The sequence below is a fragment of the Rhododendron vialii genome, chromosome 7a, assembly GCF_030253575.1.
Source record: "Rhododendron vialii isolate Sample 1 chromosome 7a, ASM3025357v1".
Taxonomy (NCBI): domain Eukaryota; kingdom Viridiplantae; phylum Streptophyta; class Magnoliopsida; order Ericales; family Ericaceae; genus Rhododendron; species Rhododendron vialii.
Genome location: NC_080563.1, coordinates 826,731 through 837,264, shown reverse-complemented (window position 1 = coordinate 837,264; position 10,534 = coordinate 826,731). Strand labels below are relative to the sequence as shown.

General features: G+C 38.3%; 2 protein-coding genes across 2 annotated transcripts; both read right to left on the bottom strand.

Annotated features, from left to right (window-relative positions):
• Positions 1–319: 319 nt before the first annotated feature.
• Positions 320–4,676, bottom strand: LOC131334594 (uncharacterized). The gene is made up of 2 exons (XM_058369702.1): positions 4,659–4,676; positions 320–843 (listed from the first exon to the last, which is right to left on the bottom strand). Exons 1-2 carry the CDS (start codon positions 4,659–4,661, stop codon positions 520–522), a joined length of 327 nt encoding a protein of 108 aa, XP_058225685.1. The 5' UTR covers positions 4,662–4,676; the 3' UTR covers positions 320–519.
• Positions 4,635–10,120, bottom strand: LOC131334593 (CMP-sialic acid transporter 1-like). The gene is made up of 8 exons (XM_058369701.1): positions 9,967–10,120; positions 9,394–9,477; positions 9,030–9,244; positions 8,851–8,929; positions 8,138–8,307; positions 7,508–7,694; positions 5,991–6,068; positions 4,635–4,845 (listed from the first exon to the last, which is right to left on the bottom strand). Exons 1-8 carry the CDS (start codon positions 10,015–10,017, stop codon positions 4,702–4,704), a joined length of 1,008 nt encoding a protein of 335 aa, XP_058225684.1. The 5' UTR covers positions 10,018–10,120; the 3' UTR covers positions 4,635–4,701.
• Between the last annotated feature and the right edge of the window lie 414 nt (positions 10,121–10,534).

The following is a 10,534-nucleotide window of genomic DNA, read 5'->3' as shown; positions in this document are numbered from 1 at the left end:
ATTCAAGACAACTATAAAACGATGGCATATTTTTACGATCTTTTTAGAAAGTTTATTGAAATTATTTTAAACTACTCTAAAATAATGAATGGGTCTCCAATGATTAATGGAAAATGTTCATCACTCATTCATAAACCCAGTATTAACACAGGTATGTTTTCAAGAAAGGGATGGTTTTCGTGTTTTTGATTCATGCCTTATTAATTGCAACTTTTGTTGCCGATTAAAATAAATAAAAATTGCAACTCCTGTTGTTCTTCAAATCCATATTGACATATTCGTGAACCCAGTTTTCTCTCAAGGACATTTTTGACAACCATTTAGAAAGAAGATTACATTCATTACTTGGTCAAGATCACAAATACATAGTAAGACACATGCAGGTTACACACAACTTTGTTACAGGTGACTACAACCTTTCCAGCTTGCTCAAATCATGCATCTACTCAATGTTTTGCTGCTATAACTCCTCACATGCGAATCCTTGTCTTATGCTATCCTCCACTAGTTAAAAACTTACTAGTGAGGCCACAAGAAGGCTCCAATGGCAAACTTCCTCTTTTGGCTGACATCTCCGGTGACTGGAAGTCCGTATTCAGTGAGCAAGCAGTCAAGCTTCCACTCCGGCATGGCCTCGTACTCAGCTTTGGAGTACCTTGGGTAATGCAAAGGCATTTGAAAGTATCCGTACTGCTCCTTGACATGGTACCCATTTGTGCTGCCGCCAAGTTTTTGTGGTGGCCTGGCATAGGGTTCCATACGTCTTCCACTCATAACTATCTTTACTGCTATGATTCCCAACTTTTGTTGTGATAGTATACACACTGATATCAACACTACAGCCTATTTATAGAGATTGGAGAGAGAGAGAGAGAGAGAGAGAGAGAGAGAGAGAGAGAGAGAGAGAGAGAGCATCGTGGAGGTTGGCATGCAATTAATATCTGAGAAAGCAAAGATTAAAGAGGAGATTCTTTTTATTAAGGTGGTGACAACCACTTCTTCACAAACTAAAGATTGATTCCCCATTTACTCATACGTTAAAACAGAGTAGCTGCCATTTAGGTTTGAAAACATTAACTTCAAATACTGTACTACAAAAAATAATAATAATAATAAAAAATGGATGTCCCTCAAAAATAAATGAGGTTGGTTAGAGAAACCAAGGAAGAACATCAACCATTATTGTACTGTTTTTCATTTCGGCCACAAAATGTGTCTCTCTTCATTTCAGTGTAGGACCAATTGTTTTGCCTGCTCTACAATCTGGATTGAGAATTTACCCTTCTTTGAGGGCACCAAGGGGCTCTGCCCCACACCCATGCTTCCCATAGGATGATAGTCTTTCCCAAGCAACACTACCAAACCCATTCTTTGAGGCTGTATTGGATCACAAACTTATGCTAAGGGATTCGCAAAGGTAAAGAAAATGATGTGAATAAGCTAAACCGAGCAGAAAACAAATAAAATTTTCTCCCTTTAGTTTTCCTATTCCTTTCCTGCGGGTAACCCCTCCACAATTCCAATGTCCATACAAAGCCTTATGAAAAAAGATAAGAAGGAAGTAGGAAAGAATACGGGAGTGAAGATAAATAGGTAAGAGCTTCAACAAGCACGCTAGCGCACACAAACGTTTTCAAGTTCCGAATGCAGAGAAGAGTTTGTAATATGCAACATCACTTAATGATGGCATCTCTGATAAAATTCATCGCATGGTAAAAAATAATTTTAAGTTTTAACCTTACCAAATACCAACCAAAAGGGTCTAGGCAACAAAGCTAGATTAACTCTGCACTCTGCAGTAGTGAACTCATAAAATGGCGTTGGTGAAGGACAAGGATTGCTAACCTTTCCAATGAACTATTCAACATAACACCAAAGGCTTTTGTTTTTTGCTTTTTTGAGATGACATAATATCAAAGCTTGATAACAACAATCCAGAACAACTTGCCACCCATATTCAATGAAACATTAAGTACATGCTTTGTTTTTGTCCACAAATTTTACTTCATGGACAAGAATCACTTTGTTCGACTCTTCAATCAGTGTATTTAGTGTACGTGAGTCAACTGTATACATAGTGGTTATCGACAGGCTGCACCTTAATGACTAGTGATGGAAGATATTACTCAACTACCGAACATTAAAGGCCACAGACTTAGCTGGATTTTGCAAACTAATTGACAGAGGAATACAAATGGCCTTTTGAATGAGAGCATAATATGACACCAAAAGTGTGTTCCATATACCACCTGGCTTTATATTTCATGTGACGGTTGAAAATCTGGAAATCATTTCTTTTTCACTTGAGAAAGAGGAAATTCACCATCCACAGCTCGTGTCGGTTCCGGGTTAGCTACAAGGATATGACATACGATCCATAGCTGGCTACTAGTTCTGGTATTTCCGTTGAGCATTCCAAGTAGAGGTGGCAATTTGTAACCCGGCCCATGAAGCCACCCATATTCGTCCACTCATAATTCATCCAAATCCCCCCATATTGTTTTATGGGTCATATATGGGTAAACCACATTAACCCATATATCCATGCGTTTAAATGGATTTAAAATAGGTTCAAAATGGGTTAGACCCCAAAATAAAAACGTATCGTCCAATTGTTGTTTCCTCTGGGCTGCACATTTTCTGCGATTTCACTATGTTGAGATGCTATAACTATGTACACTTACAAAAACGTCAATTGGGTTGCACTTTAGAGACTTATCATACAAATCCGACCCTTTCCTCATATCATTTCCCTCTCTTGCTAAATTATCGTTATCCATTGCTGTAACATGACTCTTTGTTTTCCTTCTTTTGTTTCCCTCTGTGCACCCAACGTTTCCGGATTAAATAGAGAAGGTTTGGAGAAGATAGGGTAATGGATGTGGAGGGAGAGAACCAGAGGGGTCCACAGGACAATGGCCCAAATCATACATACTTTTACTTTGTTTGGCAAGAGTGGGATAAAAGCAGAGGAGAATCTTTTACTGTTTTTTTTTTTTTTTTTTGCTAAGCAGGAGTATCTTTTACTGTAGGATGAGAAGAGAGAGAATTCGATGATGAGGCATTAGCTAATACCACCCTCTCCATTGAACTAGTTGTCTCCCGAGAAAATTATGTAGCCTAGAAAATAGTCCCGCAAATTCTCTGACAATCACCCGGGCCCGGCTGCTCCTAGGGGCTAGGGCATATATGTTCCCCCACACCCAACCCAACCCAATAGTTATGGCATCAAACATGACCATATAGGGAGACCGATAGAGCACCAAGGAAATTAAAAATCAAAAGATGGCCAGCCGCTTGTGGGGTGCGCTACTAACAATCCACAAATGTAATCTCGTAGGACAAACCACCCCTAGTGAACTGAGCAAAATACCCTCCTAAACTCGCAGGAACTAGCAACCCCTAATGGACTGAGCAATGTAACCGGCGTAAAGTCTTAGGGACTAACTGCCCTAGAGGTCTGACCACCACAACGACTAAACTTGAAAAGTGATGCCCTACCTAACACCAATTGGTATTAGGTGAGATGGTAAAACTCAGTCTCACAAGTTGTACGTTACAGCAATTGAACCACCACATTAACGAATATAAGTATACTTGCTAGTTAATCAACGTTCCATACTTATTCTTTGAAGCTTCAACATGTAGTCAACAAAAAATTCTATCCTGATCAATATGGATCCAGTAATCCATGACAACTTCTATGTACCCAACATTGTGCAGAAATGATGCTTAAAGCTAGAACTACTTGACCAGACCAATAGCAGACTTGTACGTGGATACTTGTCTATATGATCTTCAGACAGCTTTGATACCACCATAACACTGCCACTTACAAAACAACCAAACCAGCATTTAGAGAGGCCTTCACCTTGCCAACTTTGAACTACTCATACCACGACCACCTCTTCAGAACTAGCCATCAGTATGACATTCCTCCCATATTTGAATATGTCCAAAGGCATCATCCGCAGAGGCCTCATAAACTAAGAGCCAAAATACACATGCATATTTGGCTTGTCTATATTTCCCTGTTTGGAATTTAGTTAGATGAGTCACAAACTGAAATGCGTCTGGGTGTGATAATTACAAGAGATTATGGTGAATCCAGTCCAAAATGGTAAAGGTATTTTTCTATCCTTTGTCTTCTTAAAATCCCTATCATTTGTTTCATATCCAAATTTCACTCTATGCTAAGGCTCATAAATTCACAAAACTTTATCTCATGTACAACATGTGAGCAAGATGAGTGTTGCGGAAATGAGAATGTTGAGGTGGATGTGTGGTAAGACTAGACGATACAAGATTATAAATGAAACAGTTCGTGAGATGGTAGGTGTAGCACCTATAGAGGAGAAGTTGAGGGAAAATAGGCTAAGGTGGTTTGGGCATGTCTACCGTAGACCAGAAGATGCAATAGTTAAGAGAGCGGATAGGATAACTCTAGGTAGCAATGTTACAGGGAGGGGTAGACCTAAATTGACATTAGATGTTGTAGTGCGCAAAGATATGAGTATAATGGGTCTGTGTGAACAAGTGACCCTTGACAGAGCTCAATGGAGGAAACGGATTCATGTAGCCGACCCCAAGTGATTGGGACGTAAGGCTCGGTTTGGTTTGCAACACCACATTGATTTTCTTTGAAAATGTAAACATACCATTGATACCACAGAAATGTTTTGCTTCAATGAAGATGAACCATCAGGAATCTGATTTTCGATCAACAGAAACGTCAATTACAGTCTGAGGACCCACTTTTGCAGTCAATGGCAAATCTACAAGCATGTTTGCAGGGGCAAAATACATATGCAGAGACGTAATGCAAATGATAATCCCCAAAAAGAGCTGCACATACACAAGAAAAAGATAAAGAGCGAGTTACATAAGATCAACAATTGCCAAGTTGCCTTGCAAAGCAAGAAAAAAGTAATACGTGGTTGCCTGACAAAACCAGGACCACAATCTACTCGTGCAGATATAGAAGCATAGAATGTGTGCAATATAACTCTATCTATTGACATGTATAGATCCTTGGGGACAAAATTCAGATGATTTGATTTAATGATGGAAGAGGTGGGCACCTATTAAAATGGAAATTGTTAACTCGTCCCTTTAGCAACATACAAAGACATGTGCTCATAGTACCCAATGGAGAAACAATGACAGCAGCAACCAAATAAATACAGTACTATGGCGAGCCTATATGAACTTTCCTATACCACATGTCTGTTAAGCTACCTATTGTCCCCAAAGCTTAAGCTATTAGAGCATCTCTGGCCCCTACTCATATTTTCACCCAAAATCGAGTAAAAACTTAACAAAAGCTTCATTTGGTATGAAACACTCCAATGGGCAAACCCAAATCTAAGTACAAATTTGAGTAAAAGCTTTCATTAATAACATGATTGTAAATTTGAAAGGAAGAAAATAGTCTTGCAAAATTTGATTAAAAATTGGAGTCTCCCTTGATTTGAGTAAAACTCAATTTGGTATAGGTTTGAGTCAAGGAGTGGAGTGAGTTTTAGTGGGGTTTCGATCAATTTTTGAGTTTGAGTGAAGAAAAGGTTTAAGGACTGGAGATGCTATTAGGAATTGGACCCAACAATGCATATTAAGCAATTCATTACCTCCCCCACATGCAACCCCATCTTGCACCGGGAGATGCAAACAACTGCACATGGAATGAAACAGATTGCAAAGTGGAGAATCAAAATGCAAATGGAGAACATCTGAATAAATTTAGACAACTATTTGAACCTGAGACCTCTCCCAACCTGAGCTCCAATACCACATTAAGTTATCAATTGTCCCAAAAGCTTAAGTTATTGGGAAATGGGTCCAACAATATATATCAAGCTATTCAACAATCAGCTATCATAATCTAATACGAATGAAATAACTGGAAATGTTTAACATTAGAAAACAAAAGGACAAGAGCTTGACCACTGGGGGGGAAAAGGAAAGGTGAAAACAAACCATTGCGAAATTACCTGCAATGTGGGCTTGAAACTAAAGAGGAATACAGATAACACCATTGTTAATAGCATCGCCATTGAAGTGGAATACACCTAAAAGTTGCAGCCAAAACTTACAAGTAAATAACAAAAAACGATGATATTAATGTTGCAATAGATAAGAACATAACTGTTGGCAATTGCCCACTAGCTCAATTTTTATTTTTATTTTTATTTTTTGATGGGCAAAGGAAAATTTCATTACCATAAAGATAAAAAAATGAAACCACCAAAATAGGAAAAGAAAAGCATAGAGAGAGCTTCAAAGAGTACACAAGACTCTTCTAGTGCTGCAACTCTCAAAATCTCAACCTACCCCTCACCTCTTGATTTTTTTCTACAAAAAACACAGAATAAGAATACAAAATGTTGGCAAGATGCCAAAAAAACCATCAAAAGCAACCAAAATCCATCCAGCACCGCTAGATGAATAGACAGTGAAGCACTTTCAAGCTAGATGAATATTGAATTCCAATTAGTGTTCAGTTAAAACAGCACACCAAAAGTTAAAACATCTAAAGATGACTACAGAGTGGCATAACTACTTAACAAATAGCATATAAGGACTGCAAGCCAGTAAAAGTGGTGTCACAAGGAAGCAACTGGGTTGCAATGTTTTGTAGAAACTGTTTAATTCAAATAGTACAAAGATATGAGAGAATATGTACATAGGCAGGTGTGTACGCATACTCTTCTATTTGGGACAAGAATTAAATTAACCAAACCTCAAGAGTTGGGACAAGACTTTGTTGAGTTGGCTATATGATGCTCTCTATGTAGGGCGAGGAAAAGTCTATCTATGAGGCACCAAATATGGAAATTGCAATGATCTCAGTGTAAGAAGAATTAGAACCATGGTCATTCATGTCTGATATTTTGATTAGTTACATCAAGTATGAGGTCAGTTTCCTATAAAGTCCCATAAAAAAGGGGTATTTTAACAGTTGTCCATGTTCCAGACAAGCAAAAAAGTTTCGGCACATGGTTGTATTAAAGGAGGTTGTAAGGTCAAGGTCCTTTGCTTTCAAGTATTTTCTTTTCGTCCTTCAAAAATCAGGAGTTCCTCAAGTTTATCTAGAGTGATCCTTCTAAGTCCTAGTTTATCTGAGTATGTGCTCCCAACTCCGAGACCTACCTTTCTTGATCCATAAATCAATTATGACCCAAAAACAAGGAAGTAAATTTTGTTACTTTCCGGAGGGATGGAGAACTTGAAAGAATATATTTGATGCCTATGTGCCTTGACACAAACATATGGGCATGGATATGAGGCCTGACACATGTAAACACAAGGAGACAAAAATATTGCAACAAAAAGGAAGTGCCCATTGAGGTCATCCAGAGGATAACGCCCAAATGTGAGACACTGAGAAGTGAACACTCTGAAATTCCAATTCATCAAGGTTCATCCATAGTAAATAATGTGCGAGATGAATATCACCATGATGGAAAGAAGAATGATATAGAAGACAACAAAAACTTAAGGGAGATACCTTCACTATGTTGTCAGCATATTTCATCAACCAGGAAACAAGAAGCCCAGTGGAACCCAGATTTAGCACCACCATCCATGTTATAATGGTGTATCCATTGAAAAGCCGTTCCCACCATGGTCCTTTCTCAAATCCGCCTCTGAAATCATCCAACAGTAGATGTCCCATGTTGAATATTGAACCAAACCTGAAAATATGAATGCCATTTCCTGAATCAACTTTAACGAATGTTTCAGTTCTGAACAAATTGTTACAGTGGAACTAACTTCACTTGCTTTACAATACTAGACTGTAGACACTTACGTTGTGTCATCCTCTAATGTCATAAAATACAGTAGTTACATCTCAATCAGACAATATTTCATTCTCATATCCCAGGTAGAGGTTGGCATTTCCAACCCAACCCAAAATTTACAAAGCAACTGATAAAGTACCATTTGCAACCAATCCTTCCACACACTTCTTATTTTTTGTGTTCCTTTTTCTTTTTCCATTCTGTAAAAATAAAAACACACCAATGAACAGGAACATTCCTAACTCCTGGTGATTCACCAAGGAAGATGTGGCGATGTTCATGTAAGTTTGAGTGTAAGTCACGAGAAGCTATGTTTTCACAAAGAAGGGACCTACGTGTATAATTGAACATTTTGCCAGTATAAACTGTCATTGTTCTTCTTCATCAAGAATTCCGTATACACGCCAGCTAATGCAGAAAGACAAGCTGACAATATCCCCAACATGTACCCTTGAATTGGTGATGAGAAGACAGAGTCACATGAAGCGCCTCCACAGCCTTTAACCTAAATGATCAGCAAACAGAAAGAGGAATGCGTATTAGGATTGCAATTTCAGCATATAGTGTATCTTCACTCTAAGAAACCTGAAGTCAAGACAAATCTGTGCAACCCGTCCTTATAAGACATTATTGAGCTCTTTCTACCAGGTTATCAAGATACATCAGTCTAATTCAACAGGTCAAACAAGTGAATTGCATCCTTGTTTATCAAATTGTGTTGAGTCCCAACACAAACTAGGAAAGTACTCATCGTATGACCAGAATCACTGCAGCTGTCTAAGGATAGTGAGTCGTCAACTCTTATATGGGAACACATACTCATGCAAACCATCCATTTATCGAGCTATTCGAGGAGTTGTAGTTTCCCTCCCTTTATCATGCCAACCCTGCCACCCTGGTTTGTAACAGTGCTAGCTAGTTGTGGAAAAGCTCAATCACTTTAAACAAACTTAAAGTACGAGTTCAGAAAGCAAGTTTATAGAATGTATGATATGCTATGCATATAGGAAGCAAGATAAATAATGGAGGCAGTAAATCCCAGTTGCACCTGGCTTGTTGTTGTTCCTACAGCCAAAAGGACAATTGCCAGCCACTGCAAATTAGAAAGTTTCCTCTTCAAGAACAGCCTAAAAACGTTAAGACAACAGTGAATTGACATAATCTAGAAAGGAATTCAAGTGCTAAAAAATTAGGTCTGATGTATATGTTGTTGACTTAGAGCAACACCTGAACAATATCCCAGTTGTGACAATCTTTAGATTGCCCAATATTTGATAGGTGGAGGTATCCACGTACGTCAGTGTAGCAAATTGAACATTATTGTGGATGAGGTATATGATCGATGGAATAGGGTACAAACGAACACTCTTCCAGTCTGTTGTCATTCTTGGTGGAGTTGATGTCTTGATCTCCCTCCAAAGAAGAAGAGCAGATACAATAAGCTGCAATTTAACAGTCGCAAATAGTCAAAAAGAGAGAAAAAGGTCCAATGGGGGAAGCGAATATCATTGTACAATTTGCGTATAAACGTTTTTTCTTTGAAAAAAAAAAATGCAAACCAGCTTTTGGTTTCCGAAACTTGCAAAAGTACCTTGAACACTTCAGCAAGAAAAGGAATGGTTGCATAGTCATATTTGTATCCCCCATTACTCTGTGACAATGTAGTCAAAATTCCCTGCAATAAAGCAACAGACAATAGCAACCCGTAAATGAGTTTGTTAGATCAAATGGTCAATTAGATACATACATTGCCTGTTCAAAGCCTAAAGCAAGCTACAAAAACTTAACCAGCAAACTTTCTTAAAGGGCTCAAGAACAGCAGGCAGAATTGTCAATCATATACAAGTTTCTCATCATCCAACAGACGGAAATCAAATATAAAGACTTCACTTAGACAATAAAGGCTTCGTTTTCTACACTCTCAGTTTCTCTACTTATTTTGTTATCTTTCCTATCAATAATTTGCAGACCAACAGTTTCAAATGTCCATTGGTTCAAATGCACCCAAGTTTTTTTTTTGCGTTTCAGAAGTAATTTCATTGGTTTTTGAGATCAAACATTTGCTTCCGCTAAACCTTAAAGTAGCATTGTGTATACCACGAATCATGAAGTTTGACCATCAATACCAATTATCAGAGGAAAGAGATTAGGGTTAGAAAGAGACCTGAGAGCTGGTGAGGATGGTGAGAAGCCCAGCGACGACGTACCACTGCATCTCCTACACTGTTACGCAGCAGATCTGCAACGGGGGCTTTTTCAGTTTTTCTGGTTTCCAATTACATAGTATTTTCCTTTTAAGGACAGATTTCTGTTGTCTTCCGTAAAGATCCCTGATTTTTGTGAAGTTGTCGAAACGGCCCCTACTTTGGTTTTTTTTGATCCTACCCCCCTACTTCGGTGCTACTCTTTTATGTTTCTCGAAAATTAAGATATGATAATCTCCCTTGCAAATTTCCTTTACATATTCCTTAACGTTGTGGCCCATTTGGCCATATCGAGTCAAGACCAGAGGAAAGGTTGGTTCATTAGTGATTCCAAAACACAGTTTCACTACTGAGGTGAAGATTTTGTTCGAAAAAGAATATTTACAAGAAGGTTTTTCTCACTTATGTAAACTTCTCATTTTTAGAAACCAATTAAGATATGATAATCTCCCTTGCAAATTTCCTTTACATATTCCTTGACGTTGTGACCCATTTGGCCATATCGAGTCCAGACCAGAGGATTGGTTG